Here is a 19,985-nt window from a genome sequence, read left to right on the forward strand (position 1 = left end):
TAGTAAAAGATTTTGCGGAGTAAAAAAATGGGGGGGGGAATGGCACGCGTAGTAAATGCGTGTGAGGTAAAGTGTCATATTCTTCCAAGGCATCCTTAGAGTGGTATGAATGAAACCCTTTGCAAGCAACGAACATAACACTTTTTTTTTGGGTGACACCATGTGCTCTTCTGTGTGCAGGGATCTCAGTAGGTATGTTTCTCTGTTTACTCTGTTTGGGTATGTGCATCATCTTTGTCAAGGACTGTTATTATGCATTCTCCCTTAAGCAATGTACTTGTCAATATGATGAACGAGGCATACTCAAATTTCTGTTGGTTCTTTAGTTACATTGAAATGAACCTAGTCTTTTTTCTTATGTCTCTCACTTCCATTATAGGCACAGACCCTAAATAACATGTTCTCCGTCATCGGTCTACACCAGTAAAGGCAAGTGTACACAAGTGCACATTTCTGCATAGTTATAAGAAAAGAGGACACATTTTATGAGAATCTCTCTAATCTGCAAAGTTTGTTTATTAAAGATTTAAAATGGAAAACAAATGAATATTAGGGTACATACATTTGCATTCACAATACTTTGGCTTGTTTTTTTGGTCGAAATGGTGAGTAGTCGGCATCAATTTGATTAATCGCTTTCTGCGAGTTAGTGTTGGCTAAACCTTGTTGAGGAACTTTGTGGACATTGTTGGTTTCTTCATCTTTTAGGTTCCTCTAAGGCAGATGTTTGGAAGATACCAGATGTCAATCACTTCTCATTCATAAGTAACATGCCTTGCTTTCTCTGGTCGCTTCATCACTTTGCTTTACTTTTCTTGTGCCAGGCTTGACCTAGTGCAACAACAGTCTACTGCTGTCCTTTGACCTTCTGTTGAGGCGACTTGGATCAAGGTCACATTATGCTGCTACCTGACTGGTCAGATAATTACACAGTGTGGGGTGCTGGCTGGTTGTTTGGCTGTGGATGGGAGCGTGGGATGTTCATGCTGACTGGATGCATGGATTGTGGAGCGCGGGAAATACAATTTACTGAATTGGTATTTGGCTGTGGGTGGAAGCGCAGGAGGTTCCTGTTGGTTGGTTAGTTAGTTGGTTAGTTGCAGTCAGTTGGTCACGCTGTTCTCAACCACTTCGGGGTTCAGGTAGTTGTACTTGAGAGGTAGGGATACATTTCTATCTTCAATCTTGGATGATATCTTGGACAGGCGTTTCTGGAAGGCCTTAATGCACCGTTTGGGTTCTTCCTCCGTAAAATATTCATCCACGAATGTGCCTAAAGGCCTCTTTAAAACATAATAAATGAATAGGTTACCATCTCATAAATTAGAAGAGTAGATTAGGCATCAGAAAAGAAAAGCAAGGCACACCTGTGAATGCTTTTGTACCTGTGCAGGTGAGTTTAGATGATTATGGAATTTGCATTATTTCTACAAAACTTAACTCACAGAGGATGTTGTTTTCCTATTCCAAGTTCAAACTACTGGTCTAATTACTGAGATCAAATTGGCATGGAAAGCATTACGCTATAATTTCTACCGGTTGTGAGGTCCCTGAATGCACGATGTATTAGGAGAGAATAGGCAGAATCTTAACTCTGGCGCACCCTTACTCAGAGCGAAGAGTCCTAATAGCCTGAGGCACCTTACTCAGAGAGGTGGTCCTGATAGCCTGAGGGACCCTTACTCAGAGAGACGAGTCCTAATAGCCTGAGGGACCCTTACTCAGAGAGGTGAGCCCTGATAGCCTGAGTGACCCTTACTTAGACAGGTGAGCCCTGATAGTCTGAGGGACCCTAACTTAGAGAGGTGAGCTCTGATAGCCTGAGTGACCCTGAAGAGTAAAATGAAAGAGTAGTATCCCCTGTACCTATTTCCTCACAGATGAGTCATGCATTTGAACACGTCCCCACCTTTTACAGAGTTCAGCAAGTAAACCAAATAAAAGATTTATAGAAGAAGGCAACAAGGAGGGGGATTCTGGTACGGGACAAATTGCATGCTACCATTGACAGCCTGAACCCACTATATTTCTGGCAGGCCTTACCCCAGATTACTGAATGTGGACAACAAGCTGGATAAGCCCTTGAAGACCAGGCTGAGCAGAGGGTGTGTATCTAAATTCAAAGTTTGGTTATTTTTGTGAATATTTACATCCAGCTCATTTTCATTTACAATTTTTGAGATTATGGGGCTCATTATGATGGCGGACGGATGAGTGTCCGACCACCATTCGAAGCTGGATTGACACCCAGCCATACTTTGATCAGATCGCCATGTAGGTGGTTGTGAAATGCCTTTTTCTACTGAGGCTTGTGCTGTTACACGGAAAAGGGCTGTAGCACTAGCTGCAGTAGAAAAAGGCATTTTTAAAACATCCATGCACAAGCGTGCCAGGCACCATGTGATGCCTGTCACACAGTACCCGGGTGCTTGTAGGGCACCACATGTGCCCCCCTGGCCACTTAGCAGTGTACCACAGGGGCCCTGCTTGGGGCCCCCAAAGTTCCTTTCTGACAACCTTTTCATGGCAGTGGGACAACCATAAAAAGACTGTGGAAAATGGACATTGTGATCTTGATGTCGTGCCTGAGTAGGCACCGCCTACATTCAGGATCATGATTCCGACTGCTGATCCTGGCAGAGGCGGCGGTCGGTCCCTCGACAGACAAGGATTCGACCGCCTGCACCCTAATGCAGCAGTCTTCTGGAAGGGCTGTCACTCTCTGGGACAAAACCAGCGACCTGTCAGAGGTGGTCCCACCAGCATCGTGCTGTGCCCCTATGTTACCAAGCAAAGATTCTGACAAGCTGCATGATAATTATCGAAGCACTATGCTGAGAGATTACGAAGCACAACTCGGTCAAACTTCACCTGTCGTTAACTCTGACCTTTTCCAGGACCAGAGCCTGCTTGCAAAGGTTTGATGAAACGTTACAAACCAGTGAGTTGGGTCTGTCTGTCCACCAATTGTTTCAGAGACAACTACAGGGGGATGACCTCAAACCACCTTTCTCAGCTGACTTTCTCACTTGTGTTGCCTTAATAGTGGACATTTCTATGTTGTAGCTCTGCTTTACCAATGCAGATTTCACACATTTCTGACTTTGAGATCCAAACCTGAGAATTTATAATAGTGATATTTGTAAAAGTATATGAACCCTAGTTGTATGTATATATATATATATATTCAATGATAAAACAAATTGTAAAAGTAATGTTACAGGTAGGTGAAATGTTCAGTAAAAATGTAACGTTTTAAAATCTAAAAAAACTGAAATCCACCAGTTATTGTTGGTTATCGCAAGTAACTATAACTAGTGCCCTAAGGTAAAAATAACTGTGGCTGCCTGGGCTGAAATCAGTCCTGGAAGGGGGGCCATGTACCCAACTCTCCGTTTACAATACGCTTGTGCCCTGGGGGTTGGGGTCCCCAGGGCTGAAAACGGCTAAGGGAAGGGGGGTCAGCATGCCCTCCTCCAGAAATTAGCACTGAGCTCCGGAAAATGGGGTCCCCAGGACCAAAATTGGCCTGGGGAGGGGGTCACGTATGGCCCGTTCCCCAAAATATAAGTATTTGTTTCCAACGGGCCTGGTCTACCCAGGGGGCTTAAAAAAGAAAATAAGCATGGGAGAGAAAATGAATAGAGAAAATGTGTTTTGGGATCCCCCATTTTTTCTTACCCCATGCTTGATGGATCACCCCCAAACTTTCCATGCGCAAACTAGACAAAAAAGAGCACCTATGCGAAAAGGTTACTGGAGTTTCATCAAACATTACCCAAGTTATTAGCCACACATAAAATACATTTCCTTTGGAAACACAATCCTAACTATTACTATGCACTATCTATCTATCTATCTATTGATTGATCAATCGATGGATGGATGGATGGATGGATGGATGCATGGATGGATGGATAGATACACATATATTAAGGGTAACAAATAACTATATATTTTGGCAGTTGGGGTTCGCCAGAGACCCGCAAGCCTCCGCTGACAGCGCAAAATCATAATTGGAGCCCTGTTATTGGTCAAAAGTCCTGTTTTTTCTGTGGCCATGCACGCTCCATTGGGACCAAAAGGCTCCCTCAAGTCTCGCAAGCACTGAATACTCTTCTACTAGATGTCAGAACACAACATATATTATAAAGTCATTCTACCATTCATACACTCTTAAAAATAATTAATTTGCTTTAAAAAAAAGTAGAAATTCACAGAAAAAGCCAAGGTTAAAGTAACATTATATTTAGGTGAATTTGTCGGCGTGAACATTAACATTTTGAATTAAAAAACATCACAGAAGTTCACCAGTTATGGTTAGAAGTGCTATCTATAACATGCGCCGCTGCCATGCACTGCTTATGACCTCACACATGACATCACTCATGAGATGTTCTATGACATCTCAAATGACATAGTTAATGACGTCACTAATGACATTATCCAATTTCGTTTTCTCACATATTGCTGTATAAATTGCTGTGGGTTTACGCATAGCATAGTTTACATTAACAATCACCCACAAATAAATGGGAAACCTGCATTGAGTATGGTGTTAAATGTGTACTCAACTGCTCAAAGGATGCCAAAATAGTGAATGCCACTTCTAAAACAAATACCCTACTACAGACAGCTTTTATCTGTATCAAACATCTGACATACACCGAGCTTACATTATATCATTAGAGAAATGAGAACTGTAAATAGTGCACACTCTATAGAGAGAGTTTACTTTATATTACATTGTTTGCCAACACTAAAGTTTTGTAAGGAATACACCACAGACTATTAAATATCTACTAAAGAACAGTTCACACTCTGCAACAGCTGTCAAAAAAGACACTATTTGCTAAACACATGCATGATCTGAAGGGACTACATCTTCTATTGCTTGCATCGTTCATTTAAGGGAAACAACCACTACAATACAGTTTTAATCATGCAATACATTTACCAAGCAGTTTTTGCGAAACATTAGTCTTTACCATGCATGCCACTACTACGTTGATACCTTTACCACACATGTCATTACCACGTATGCCTTTACCATAAATATTGACTTAAACATTTGCCATGTATACCTGAACCATACATCATTTGGTAAGTATATAGGTAGGTTTGTAGGTAAGTATGTTTTTCGGTATATATTTTACTAGGGTGTAGATTTATATTAGCTATTTTAAACATTATTATTAATGGTTTTAATGAATTATATATAATTTATAAAAAAAACAATCTTTTAGGAATGGGATGCTTGGATAAGAGGGGTAATGGGTGGGGAGGTGCATTAATACTCATGTATTATTTATTAATGTTTAAAGATTATATTTTAGGATATGTAAATTAAAAAAAAAAATATATATATATATTTATATATATATATATATTTACAGGACTGTCACACCAACCTTTAGGAATAGGATGCAAGGGATTTAGGGGCATCGAGTGAAGAAGTGTATTAATACCTGTGTATTATTATGAATACCATATTATTCATTATGATCAGTTTTGAATAAAAATGTATTATGTAAAATAATTAAAAACAAAGTAGAATACATTTTTGTAAAATAATAAAATTATTTTTAAAATAAAGAAAAATTAAAATAACTTCACGAGATAAAACATGTAACATTTTTGGAGCTTGCTTTTCCATTGACTTTATTCGAGAAAATAGTAATTTTAACCTTTTTAGTTTCAGGCTTAACGTTTGTGGCTGTGCGTCTGTTTCTACAATTGGTGGAGCATCGCGGTCAAGATTGAATTCAAGGAACAGCTGATGTCAGTTAGGAAAGTGTATTTTGCCTTTTAAAACTTATAGGTGTCTAAGTTAAGTCAACAGGGGTGGGAGGTAGGTAAATCAAGATTTATAAAGCATGGCTAATCACCCAATGGGGAATCCAGGTGCTTTCAGGCCCCGGAAGCTTATTCGAACAGACAAGTCTCATAGGGCCATTCGTAATTCCGGACGTGAGGTGATGGTCTGGAGGTGTGTGCAGAGACTGTTCCTGATCTTTGCTCAAAGTGGGAGAAAGAGCCCCCTCCACTTCTGCTTTGGTAGATGTGAGGAGTATGGACATGTGAAAGGGAGGCGGAGTGTAGTTTTCTCGAGGGTTGGTGGAAGTTCAGATGTAGTTATTGTAGGCGGGTTATTGGCTCTGTAGAGTCTTGTGTACGTGGTCCAGCAGCTTGAATTGACATCTCTTCTGTACGGGGCACCAGTGGCATTTCCTGAGGTGGGGTGTAATGTGGACTCATCAAGGAAGGCAGAGAATGAATTTGGCTGTAAGGTTCTGTATGGATAGAGTTCAAGGCACTCACCATCACCAATAGAGCATCCAGGGAAAGGGGACTGGTATACCTGAGACAGAGACTCTGGAAATACCACCAAGTGAGGACCTTGAGATCCAATGTTCAACAACTTCTCAGGATCCCCCGCTTCTCTAAAACCAGGATTGGTGGTAGAGCGTTCTCAGTGAGAACAGCATTTTTGTGGAACTCCATGCCTGACCATCTTTGCAACCCAGACACTGAACAAGCATTTAGGAAGGACTGAAGACCTGGCTATTTGCCTGTCCCTAGTTTTGCCTCTTTCAATTCTCCTCAGATTGGCTATTGTGGGCATACTAGTAGCTACATGCATGGGAATGCTTTGGGCTACCACTCATAAAACTGAGCAGCCACAGGGTGCATTGCAGGCGGTTCCTAGCATTTTAATGTGCTGCACACTTTCACACACTTAACTCTCCATTGCAGAGGCAGAGTGGTTATGTTCTGTATTCCTTTCCACAATGTCACCCAGATTAACCGTTCTACCTTTGCAAGGGGATAAAAAAAATACTGCACACACCTCCAATGACTTCTGGGCTCATTATCTGCAGAAAAACAAGACAAAAGAAAGGTTTTGTAAATGTTATGTTCTAGGAATGTGTTTATTTTTGTTTGTTGGCAATATACCTACGCTGGGAAATAAGGTTTGCACTGTTATTAGAAACACTGTTCTTTTTTTAAGGAAAAATGTTTTTATTTTGCATAAAGATGAGGGAAAATGTAATGTTATATTTTGTAGTATGTGGAAAGAAGGTTAATAATTTTGTATATGCATGTTTTTATTCAAATTATTTGCCTGAGATGGTTGTTATTCTTTCCTAATCTGATTTCTGATTGTAAGGTTTATTTTCTGGATTATTTGCTTCAGATGATTTGTTCTGCATTCTGTGAAAGTATTTGACAAACGAGAAGTATTGTGATTGACATAGTCTTAAACTGTTGTGAGTTGTAGTTGAAATCAATGTACCTGCTAAAGGAAATGGTTTTTATCATTATTTTAGACACTGTTTGCAAAAACTGTTTGTTGATTGTGAAAAAATGAAAAACAAATTGTATTATTACTTTGAAAAATTAGTGGTTTTTAAGACTTAATCTTTGTTTCCTGTAGATAAAAAGGTGTTTGATTTTTTTAATGCACTTCTTTCCTTGAATTAGGTTATTTTGTTATCTTATATTGAAATAAAGAGGTAAATTGTAGTGTAACATAATTGATTATACCCCACCAGTCAATGTCCATCACCTTCCTTGAGCTAAGTGCCCAGCGGTGTTAGAACAGTAATTTTGATACCAGATAATGTCCAGCACCTTCTTTGAGTTAATTACTAGGGGGAGTTAGAATAGTAATTTTCTGCCTAGACACTGTCCAACACACTGTCCAACACTCTCTCTAAGGTAAATACCCAATGGAGTTAGAATACACATTTTTGCAACCAGTCACTGTCCAGGATAAAAACTATGAAGTCAATTCTTTCTCGAAAAATATCCTTTTTATAATAACACTATAAAATAACTTAGCATTTTGTAACTTCCAGTGGTGCACAATTGCAATTAAACTTAAAATATCCACTGCGGTTAGTTTTGTTGAAGTCTGAAAATGTTTTAAAAATACACAATTTACATTTGTTTGTGAGATATTAGTAGTATTGTTACAGGAAATTAATGGACAATATTAGTGTTCTTTTTCTAGTTAGATAGCAAAAAAAAAGCTTTTTTTGACCTTCTATGCATTTTCCGACAGCCATTTTGGCACGGGACATATTGCATACCTATGCTTGAAATGAAGGAAGGACTATTGTGATTATGTTAAAAATGTAAACACATTTATTTTGATGTTTCTTCTATGCTCACACTTTAAAAAAAAATATTTATGTAATGCTAGAAAATTGTTCCAAAATGTTAGTTCACTGCATTGGTTTTCTTACTCTTGAATCGCTTATTACAAATGTTATTTTTGTTTCGTATAAATGTACTTTTTCAAAATGTTATGTATTCTGTGGTTTACTAAGCGTTATTTCTTTAAAACATTTATTAAACATAGGAATTGAGTACCAGAACATTACTATATGCCTTTTTTGTGTCATGTTGCGTCATTTATTGTGAATATTTTCCTAAATATCACGAAAATTGCATTTTTAAATATATTAATATATTCTGTTGTAAAGGTTTGCAGGGTAATAGCATGCATGGTAACAGTATGTGTGGTAATGGTACTTAAGATGTACCTCTAGGTAAATGCATTGTAGTGATGAGGTAAAGAGGTGTGTGGTAGTGGGAGATGCATGATAAACACTGCACTGTTAAGGCTTTTATGGTAAAGGCATTTGGTATTCCGTCATACATCCTTCTTACTATGGTAAAAACTTTGAAGATAGCCCGTCCTCTGAGACAACATGAGAGTACATTCATAGGTTAGTACCTGGTGCAGATATGTCATGCTAAGATGATTATTTTCAATAACTGCTTGCCATGCTTAGCAGGTAGTATGTAGAATATTTTCTCTGCTGGAAACGTTTTCTGCAGTACTTAAATACTTATGTGGAACGTAAAGAAAACAAGTCTACTTCACCTGTACACAGAGTTACTTTTGAACACAAAGAGTTATAACATGTTCACTACCTCTACACAGCTATTGTGTATCAGGAGGACATGCATTTTTTAAATACTTACACCCAGGAGCTGGACCCAGACAGTACAAAATTAGGTAGAAAAGTTATATGGTGGTTATCTGCCACATTCTAAACTATAAAACAAAGGAGCACACTGATTGGATGATATAATTGGAGATCTCATCAATGATGTGTCTTGTGCTCTCTTCAGAACACCTGCGCAAGACTTCAAAATACCAGGAAACAAAGTGAACATTCTTCAAAGTAGGATTACAACATAAACAAGGCTCAACACTCATTTGCCATGTAAAGGATAATATTTATTGCAGCAAGTTCTCATATATCAAATGGCAATAGTGCATATGTACAATAAATGCATTCAGTGAATGTATAGACACATGAATAAATGCATACAAAGATAATTGCATGTACACAAAATTAAATGCATTGAAAGATTTAATTCATGGAAACATAACAGCATTGTTAAATTTGGGCGTCCCTAGTTGGCAGAGCTAGGTACCTTTGACCAAATAGGGACCCTTGTGTCTAGTCAGGGTAAGGGGGTACACTCCTAAAATAACCCCTGCTCACCCCCTTGGTAGCTTGGCACGAGCAGCCAGGCTTATCTCAGAGGTAGCATTTGTGAACACATACAGTAACCCAGTGACAACACTACAGATGGACACCACACAAGTTGTAGTATAAAAATAAGTATTTTTATATAGACTTAACACAAGACCACAAATGACAAACATCCACAATACTGTACTTCCAAAACTGTAAAAATTGTTTAGTTCTCTTTAGATGTAAAATGCGACACTTTAAGTTCAATGTACCTTTGGATGCATAACGCTATACAACCAAAGTGTTGCAGGGAAGGTGATGCGTTGGTTCCTTACACACAAGAACGTTAATGTGTCGGGTCCCTACTGCTGCATAGGGGATGCATCGGTTCTTCTCCGAAAGGGGAGGTCATGTGTAGGTTTCTTACTGCGCTTCCGTAGCGATGCGACCCAGGAGCTTCGTGATGCGATAAAGATCCGTTGCAATGAAACAAAATGGCGTCTTCTTCTTCTTCATGCGAGAACTATGCGTGCACGCCCGTCGTCTGTGCAGCGACTAAACAATTCTTCTGAGCCGCTACAGGCCCTGCGACACGCTTCTCCAGTGTCCTAGAAGACCCAGCTCAACAGCCCGCACTTCAATTCCCAGCAAGGGAAGGCAGGGGAGCTGGTTGGTGAAGTTTGTTGTCTCTGAGACTTAAGCAGGAGGCAAGCTCTATCTCAAGCCCTTGGAGATCCTTTACAAGTTGATTTGAAAGTAGCACAACGTCCTTTCTCCTTTCTTTGGCAGTCAGGCAGCCATTGCAGGCCAATCCTCTAAACAGCACTCACTCAGCTTAGGTATAGTCTCCTCCTCAGTTTCTCTGTTTCCTCTCCTCAGCAAAGGTTCTTCTTGTTTCCCAAAAGTGATCTAAAGTTCTTGGTTCTGGGTCCCCATAGGTATACTAGCAAATCCTTTGTCTCTAGAGGCAGAAAGGTGTATGTGCCAAGTCCAATACAGTTCTGTGCAGTCCTGGAGCACTTTGGTGACAAGACTCCTTCTTTACTTTGACAGTGTGGGTCAGGGACATCAGACGCACCACAGGAGGTGGAGCCAGCATTGTGGAAGGCAGGCACAGCCCTATTCAGGTCCAAGGTGCAACTCCTCCCACCAATCTACATACCGATAGCTCTATGCAGCCATGTGCAGACTCACCCTGTCTCCTGAAATCCCCCAGCCCCTGCCACTCAAACTCCAGACACGGAATACACAACATAGCAGAGGCAAGCTTGGATTGTTAGGCAAGATAAAAACCTACTTTCTAAAAGTGGTATTTTCAAACACAGAATGTTAAAACCAACCTCACTAAAAGATGTATTGTATCAGTCTGAGTTCAGGCATACTAAACTCGAATTTCTACCCAGTTCCCTGAGTCAGTTAGGATTATAAGATGTTATAATCAAACTGCCCATTCTTGCCTATGGAGAACAGGCAGCCTTGCAATAGTGAAAAACAAATATGGCTATAATTCAATGTCAGGTAATGCCACACACATCAGGGCATGTCCTACCTTTTACCTACAATGCACCCTGCCCGTAGGCCTTCCATAGGGGTGACTAATATGCAGAAAAGGGAAGGTTTAGGGACTGGCAAGTGGGTGCACTTGTCTAGTCAACATGGCAGTACCAGACTGCACATAGGCTCTGCAAAGGCAGACCTGACACATACTTTTACAGGCTGCTTCTGTGGGTGGCACAACCTGTGCTACAAGCCCACCAGCAACATTTGATTTACAAGCCCTGGGCAAACTCAGGTCCCTGTACTAGGGTCTGACAGTAAACCAAATAAGCCAATCATGGAGTCACTAATCCATACATCAATTTACAATAGGGAGAGCAAATGCACTTTAATATTGATCAGCAGTGGTAAAGGGCCCAGAGTCATAAAACCAACAAAAAAGGACAGGCAAAATACAGGAGGGAGGTAAAAATTTCAGGGATGACACTGCAAAAAGGGCAAAGTCCAACAGGCATGTACACAAGAATAAGGTAAGTAGAACCTGGAACACATCACTGCCAGTCTTTTTAGCATCATCATGCCAGCACAAATTGGGAACCCGTTGGCAGTCTCAGACAGGAGAGTCTCAGCCAGGCACAATAGCCCTAGGCAGAGCCTCCACTCCCAGGAGAGTTCCTGTCAAAGTGCCAGGAGGACTCTGTCTTTATACTCTTTACTAACACAGTGAGAGACGTCTAGAAGCTCTCCCTCCCTTCATCTACGCTGGAGGTGCTGGCTACACTCTCTGTGTCAAGGTCACTCAATGGATTTGGTCAAGCTGAGGCAGAATTCTTGACTTTCTCAGCTTTGGACACTGTACACTTCCCACATTGGCTGCTCTGGCAGCTTATCTCTCTTACTCAGTGAATTAAGAAACAGAGACAATTCTATGTGCGCAAGTAACCTGGGCCTGCTTGCATTCACAGTCAAAAGTCGGGGTCAGACAGACATAAAATGAAACTGTGCTCACAAATGTAGTTAAAGCAGAATGAAGTGAATGTAGCATTACATGATGTCTTTTGAGAAGCCATCAGTGATGCCATAAATTATGAAATAGTATATGTCATGAGTGATTGTCATATGTGAAGTCATAAGCAGTGCATGGTGAGGGCACTGCTAATTATTACTGGTGAATTTGTGTGGTTTGTTTAATTAAAAACGTTATCGTTTACAGTGACAAATTCACCTAACTATAACCTTTCTTTAACCTTTGCTTTTTTCAGTGAATCAATCAATCAGCATTTGTGAAGTGTTTCCATCGAAGAACCAGGTCTTCAGTCTCTTTCTGCAGCTGGTCAGCAAGGAAGTTCTATGGAGATGGAGGGGAAGGTCATTCCAGGTCTTGGTTGTGATGTAGGAGAAGCAGTCTAATAACAAAGTGGGTCGACCCGGTGTCCCTCAGAACCTGTGTATAATGTTTAATAACAAAAATGGTTCTGTCGGGTTCTCAAAAGTAATTTCATCAGCGCATTAAGTGTCGTTTTACCCAAATATTCATAGGGCATGAATAACACACATGCCTAGACATATAGAAGTAGTTATCTAGAATAATCACAATAACACAGTCTATGCATATCCACTTTGTATTTTATCTGAATTGCTTCATTCAAATATATTCATTTTTTCAAGAATACAAAGAGGCTGTTCAGCAATAGGACACATATATACATATAGCACTATATGTATATATAATTCAGGTGGAAATCTGATGCACTTCCTCACACTCAAATATAACCTTTGATACACCCACTGTAAAATACAGACTACCATCTTCGAAGTTACTACATACTAACTCACTGATTCCTAGGTCTACACACACATCCACTCATTCACCCATACAATCACTCATACATGCAGTCATTCATCAATACAACACTAACCGCATCATTGTTACAGCAAAGTCCCAAGCTGTGCTGCAAGTTTAAAAATCCCTTGTTATGTGACAAGGTCAGCTCGTCAAACGCACAGCGCAGGTAACACCCATGACGAGTTGACCTTGTCACAAGCATCGAAGGGGCTAACATAGGCACTCATACACCTATACAGACACTCACACACCGCCACTCATCCATGGAGTTACTCACACACCTAGTCAGTCATGCAACAAATCAATCACACTTCCATTTACTGACCTATACAGTTATACACACACCACATGACTTATTCAAATGAGAAGCAAATGCATACTCACTCTCTTTCTTTTACAATCACTGATACAGGTACTCACTCATCCATACAGCCACAATCACTAAATCTCATGTATAGTCACTTATATACTCCAACTCTCACATATACTGCCTTTTACAGATGTAGTTACTTGGACATGTACCACTGAGGTATCCATTCTCTCACCAACACACCCATACACACACTCACCTACCCATGCAGCTGTTTGCACATGCACTCTAGAACCCAGACAACCAGTGAATCAACCACTCACACATCTATGCACAGAGTCACACACCTCCCACCCACCCACATACACACTCAGGCACCCATACAAATACTCAGGCAACCAAGCATTGCCCATATAGACACTCATGTAGCTACTGACCAACCCACTCAGCAGCTTACACAATAACAGGCAGACTGATGCAGACATTCACAGTTTAGTCACTAACCCATGCATTCAGTAAGCCACGTTTAATCACTCCCTTATACAGTCAGTCACACACCTACAAAATCCTCCATCCACACTCATATACACCCACTCATTCTTTAATACACCATGGCATATACATATAAAACATATTTAAACTTTACAGAAACACTCAGTCACCGGAAGATGTCATCAGTGATGTCATAAGGGATGTCATTTGAGATGTCATCAGTGATGTCACTGACCATGTCATGAATGATGTAATATGTGACATCATCAGAAATGCATTGCAGGTGTGCGAGTTATAGTTAGCTGAACTAACTATAACGGGGGAATTTCAATGGTTTTGTATGAGTGAAATGTCCAGCTAACTATAACATGTGTGAAACCTATGTTTTTTTCAGTGAATTTCTAAGGTTTTTTAAATGCTAATTCCTAACTATAACGTGGCTGAAACCTATGGTTTTTTCAGTGAATATATATATATATATATAGGTGTGATCAAGAGCACTTGATGCTTGAAACGCGTCACCGCTGAGAGTTTGAGAATAAAATCTGCCTAACCTGAAAAAGCTGTCAGGTCCATCTCTTCATTTCGCCAGGAAGGAGGGTGTGAAGATTGTTGTGGATTTATATGTATATATATATATATATATATATATTGGTGCTGAAACGCGTAATGACTGACTGAGCACAATCTAATAAACTGATTTTGTGCACTGAATTGCGGTCCGTGCTCCTGTTTTTTGCTGTATCGCAAACGCCGGCTGGCAGAGGAGTTGCTGCAATATATATATATATATATACAAAAGTCTTGAAAACCACCACCACGGCGAAATGAAGAGACAGACCCCAGGGCTCAGGCTAGGCAATGTTTTTATTCTTGCAACCTTTCAAGGATTTATATATAAATATATATATATATTCCACCAAACCTACGTCATGCAAATCAAGAAGAGGGCACGCACACGAAGTAGGTAAAATCTGCAGCACACTTTTATTGCCATGGGCCTCCATGACTCTGCACAAAAGAAAGACGAATTTCGGCAGAGATCCTGGCTTTGTCAATCTAAAGGACGCCATGTTTCAATCACATTTAAATACCAAATAGTGCTAAACACAGACAATATACTTTGTTTCAAATGCGCAGTAAGGCTGTCCTATTTATAATTCATTCCCATGCCTACTCATTGGTAGAAAAAAAAAGATAAAAACCATGAACCCAGGACCTGGCCCACCTGGGGGCTTTTTCCTAAATATGCGCAGGAGTCCACACTTTTTTTTATTGATTTGCCAGAGTCACGATTTTTGGTGAAAGTTGTTTTTCGAAAAAGGCTTTTTTGCCATGGCAGGTTCCCCCTGAGGCCTGAGCACCAGAGCTAAAAAGTCAGGGTATTTTTACACTGCCCTCTGTTTTTTAAATCTTTTGTTTAGAGACTCTGGCTAGTTGAAGTGTTGGTAGCCAATCAAATCTATGCACAATATTCTGATGGTTTGAGAAGCCTTCGCATCCCTAGACATCCAAATTACTGAATAGATTTGCACCAATTTACAAAAAGGTTGTTTTCTACACTAACAGCAACCTTTCTGATAAATTTTTTATAATTCCATTCAGCAGTTCAGGCTGTGGTCATGTCTAAAATTGCTATGGAAATTAACATGGGAAGCTTTTTTTGCCCCCCACTTCTTTTGGCCCCGCTTGATGGATTGCCCCAAAACCCTCCACGCACAACAAGATTCACTGTTACACTTTTATTGGGAGAATTTTGTGAAGATTTGTTAAAGGGTGCCAAAGATATAGGCAAGTCAAAAAACGCCTTTCCTGTCTTACTGTCAAAACTAGGACCTACCTTTAACTACCTACTGGTGACCAGAAGAGGGATATAGATATAGATAGATATATACAGATATATATTTATACAAATAAACATAGGAATTTAACCTAAAGAGGTTAAAAGTAGAGTGAAGACTTCATCCTCTCTAAACTGCTAATGCACAGGTCATTTTCTACTCCACGCCTTTCACTCAATTGAAACTGTACTATCTCACATTTTTATCTTAATTTTCTCTGTTCACCACAATCACTTACCTTCTGTCCTCATTCTTCTTGATCTTTCAGCAATATTTGAAACCGTACATCACCAAGCTTTGCTTGCCTATCTCACCTCTGTATGCAATTCATTGGTTCTCATCCTATCTATTAATTCAGCCTTTGTCATAGACTAGAAGAGATCAACACAGATCCCACTATAACTCCTGGTCTCTATAGGGCCTGACATGGATCCATTACAATTCTCCCTATACATCAGCTCCATTATCAACAATTCCTTTGGCTTCTCATATCACCTTTACACAAACCTTATCCAAACCTACCATCTACCCTAGCTCAAATCATGCATTTCCAACTGCCTTCCTGCAATCAGATATTGGATGAGCCTTATGTCTCATCTTGAGTTGTTTTATTTTGCCCTTCTCTTGTGCACCAATAACACTCTATCTGGCTCTATCTACTTTCTTGTCTAGGATAGTACTACCAGGAATTGCGGTCCATGTTTTGCACTGTCCGGAGTTAGGGTGACCATTTCCAGGATAGGGGGTATGAAAGCGCCCTTGAAAAGCTACCACATATAACACCTCCTTGCTAAATAAAGACTTTCAAAGGACTCAGGAAACCAGAGATGAGGAATCCAACATTGGAAAACTTCTAGAGTTCTAGAGCAAGGAGTCAGGATGAGTAAAATAGGAACAGAAAATGAAATGAAGCATCACATGACAGGAAACATAGGGGAAAATCAAGAAGGATCCAAGGAAGAAGCCTGGGAACAGAGGAACAAACAAGGTATCACGGATCTCAGTTAACCCGATTGCTGAGATGCCAAAGTTGCAATGTAACCACCCTTGCAAAACTCCAGGCATTTCAGGAAAGGTTAGAGATAAATGAGTAATCAATCTAGGGGCATGGACTGAAGAGGTAAGAACGGATAGCCTATTCAGTAAAGGAAGAACTGTAATCAACCTATGAAAATGCATTAATTACATCTCACGTAGCTTGCATTCTAGTTCCCCATCCATCATAACAGGACAAAGAGCAGAACTGGGATGAAAAAAGGTTGGAGAGAAAATACTTCAGCTGGGAGACATAAAAAGTGTTGCGAATCTTCCAAGAATTAGGAAGACTGAGTCTAAAACCAATAGGATTAATCTGTTTGGGTATCACAAAGGCACCTGAATATTGAGAATGAAACCGGACTGGAGAAGACAAACAAACATTTTCTCCCACTTTAAGGTTCAGGGTATTCTTAATTTATCAGTACTAGCTTTCACAGCAGTTTTATAATCTTGTAAAATCCAGGCAATCACTTGCCTCTCAGAATCAAGCCAGTTCCAGAAAGTCAGCAGCACCAGACACAAGAGGCATGGATAGAAGGAACACAAGAAATAAGGGTGGAAATCTTAGGTAAAATTAATGGGGAAAAACTGGTATCAGAGTGAACAGAGTTGTTATAAGAGAACTCTGCCAGAGTTAAGTTTCTGCCTGGTTATTTTGTCATTGCAGAAACAACTCAGATACTGTTGTTAGAAATTGGGTTTTTTCAATGTGCCCAGGCGAGGCAGAACCCACAATTCTAGGCAGGGGAAGAATCTAATCCAAATCCTAAATTAGCCTTTGCTAACCCTTCAGTAGTTTGGCAAAGAGCAGTCAGGCTTAACTTAGAGTTAATGCGTAAAGTATATGTGCAACACTTCAAACAGTAAAACAGTGAAAATACCACACAAAAAATAGGTTAATTTAATAAATAAAAAACAACCAAAAATCTAAAATCCAATTTGTAGAACTCATAATATGATTTTTTAAACATTAAAGTGAATATAGCGCCAAAAAGCCCTAAACACCAACATGTTCTATCTGGTCACCCAGAACCAAGGCAAAGTCTCAAAATTCAGGCTGATTGCGATGGAGTGAAGGCCAACTACCAGGACTAGATTAAATCCTTTGAGCAAAAGTACCTTGGTCCTGGCTGAGTCAATGTCGAAGGTCCAGTCAACAAAGGGGAATTTGAGATGCAGCCAAATTGATGCATCAATGTTGAAGTGATACGTCAGTGTCTATCCTGGTAGTGAAGGCGATGCAATAGTCCTGCTCTTTGTAGCAGTGGTGATGCGTCAGCTCCGATGAGTGCAAGGGCTTTGATATGAAGTTCTTGATATCAAGGCTGAGGTTGACAGAGATGCGAAGACCTCAAGGAAATGTCAATTCATGCTGCAGAGGCCATACGCCATTTCTGATGCATGCGATGATGCTGATGCACTTTTTTGGGAGAGGATGCATGGGTTACACTAAAGAAAGCACCTGAGGGTCCAGCAGAGTCTGGGTGCAGCAGCAGAAGAGATGGAAGTCTCACCAGCACAGCAGTTCCTCTTTCTGGCAGATACTTCACAAGTCCAAATGTGTACTGAAGCGGTGGTGTCAGAGGTTCAGCACCAATACCCAGTTTTACTTTTGAATCGGGGGAGACTTCTAAGACTGGTCTTTGCAGAACATAGAGGTCCTCCCTCCCTGCCCTGCCTCCAGACTCACTACCGGGAGGAATGCAGCCATTTATGTGGGGAAAAGACCCAGCCTATTCAGGTATAAGTCTGAGGCTGTGGACAGCTCCTCCCTCCTATCCTCCCAGAATGGCCCACCAAGCCATATTTAAGATTCCATTGTGTGTGGCTGTCTAGGGGGAATACGAATGCCCAGCTTGCAGTAGTGAAAAGCGTATTTAGGAGTTTTTTACTACCAGGATATGTAAAACTTAAAATTACATGTCCTTACTTTTAAAAACATTGCACCCTGACTTATGGGTTGTCCAGGGCCTACCTTATGGGTGACTTGTATGTATAAAAGTGAAGGGTTAGGCTTGGTAAAAGGTTCATCTTGCCAGGTAAAAATAGATGTGTAAACTGCACATACAAGCTCTGCAATGGCAGGCCTGAGCCTTAGTTAGTGTGATACTCAAGTGGGTGGCACACTGAGTGCTGCAGGCCCACTTGCAGTCTTTAATTGACAGGCCCCTGTTGTGTATCTGAGGTAGACACGCATAGAATGAATGCCATCTTTTGTAATGGACAAGTGTTCTTAAGTTTCATTCCCCTTTACACAATAACCTTTTACACACATTTGCATGTGTGACAATGTTGGATTAGTTTCTCGGAAACTGCTTCACATGCAGATTCAGCTTCATCTAACATGATCACATTTTCTTGAACACTACATATAAGGTCTCAACACACATTGTGCAAATGTCATTCTATTTTTCATCCATGGGGCAACATGGCTATCTATAGACTAAAACAATGCTGACTTGCACAGGACTCACAATGATGCTTTTCTTAAATAAACAAGCTTTTCCAGAGTTGAGGGAGAGGAGGACTCAGCTGATATTGGTGAGGTCTCTATATGCTGATGCTTTGGCCCAGCAGCATGCTTACTTCTGTCTGGAAGGGTGTCCAGCTTGTGACCAAGACAGGGACTTACATTCTTTCCCATTAGGTAGCCGAGGTCGGATCATCCAGTAAAGGGATTCACAAACACACACTCACTCGAGACACTTAGGTTAGGTATTGCATTTTAGGAGTACAACCAGTTCTCTATATTGTATTTTATGCCTAAATATATATATATATTGTTGTACCACCATGGTGGATTTTCTTCTATTCACTGTTCTGGTGCTTTTATTGACTTTCATTTGCTTTGCGGCACATATATTTTACATAAGAATCATGCTGGTTCGAAAATGTCCCTCCATGTATTTTTTGTATATTTGTCTGAGAATACTAGAGCATGAGAGATTGTGTGAAAGATTTCAGGGTTTGTCACCACTTTTTCTGTAGGACCAGGGCTGTCACATTCACTGGTTGCCAGAAATCATTCATCGCCCAACTAGGTTTAGGGGGGCTTATGATGGCACTGTGAGCTAGATGGTCTATAGGACAACATATCCTGCGGGGGTGCATGGAATCAGTCTGGCACCATCCCAACATTTATGCTGTATGCAAACGTGCAGCTTCTACTGTGAAGTGGAAACTACACAACATGGCACCCAACATTAGTTAAGTTCATATTTAATGGATCATTTGAGGGAGTTCAATCATGCTTTCTCAGAGACACCTACCTACCTCGGAACCAGAAACATCTGTGGTGGTAGGGAACATCTGCATTATCTGAAAAGATTACACCTATGTATTGAATGTAAGTAAATCAAGCTTGAAATGATTTATTATTCCCATGGTGTTACTGTCTCTGTAATTCATTACCTAATATGTACGCCAATGATAATCCCCGGGCATTAACCATAGCTGAGAAC

At 40.4% G+C, this 19,985-nt stretch overlaps 1 protein-coding gene across 1 annotated transcript in view; it reads right to left on the reverse strand.

Annotated features, from left to right (window-relative positions):
- Positions 1-498: 498 nt before the first annotated feature.
- The window catches only part of LOC147678098 (hydroperoxide isomerase ALOXE3-like), a 319,605-nt gene continuing 300,118 nt past the window's right edge, over positions 499-19,985 (reverse strand). Inside the window, exon 14 of the mRNA XM_086945959.1 lies at positions 499-1,283. Coding sequence (XP_086802085.1) covers positions 1,104-1,283 — 180 coding nt within the window. The 3' untranslated portion in view covers positions 499-1,103. The remainder of the gene's footprint in view (positions 1,284-19,985) is intronic.

This window comes from Lissotriton vulgaris, chromosome 12, assembly GCF_964263255.1.
Source record: "Lissotriton vulgaris chromosome 12, aLisVul1.2, whole genome shotgun sequence".
Taxonomy (NCBI): domain Eukaryota; kingdom Metazoa; phylum Chordata; class Amphibia; order Caudata; family Salamandridae; genus Lissotriton; species Lissotriton vulgaris.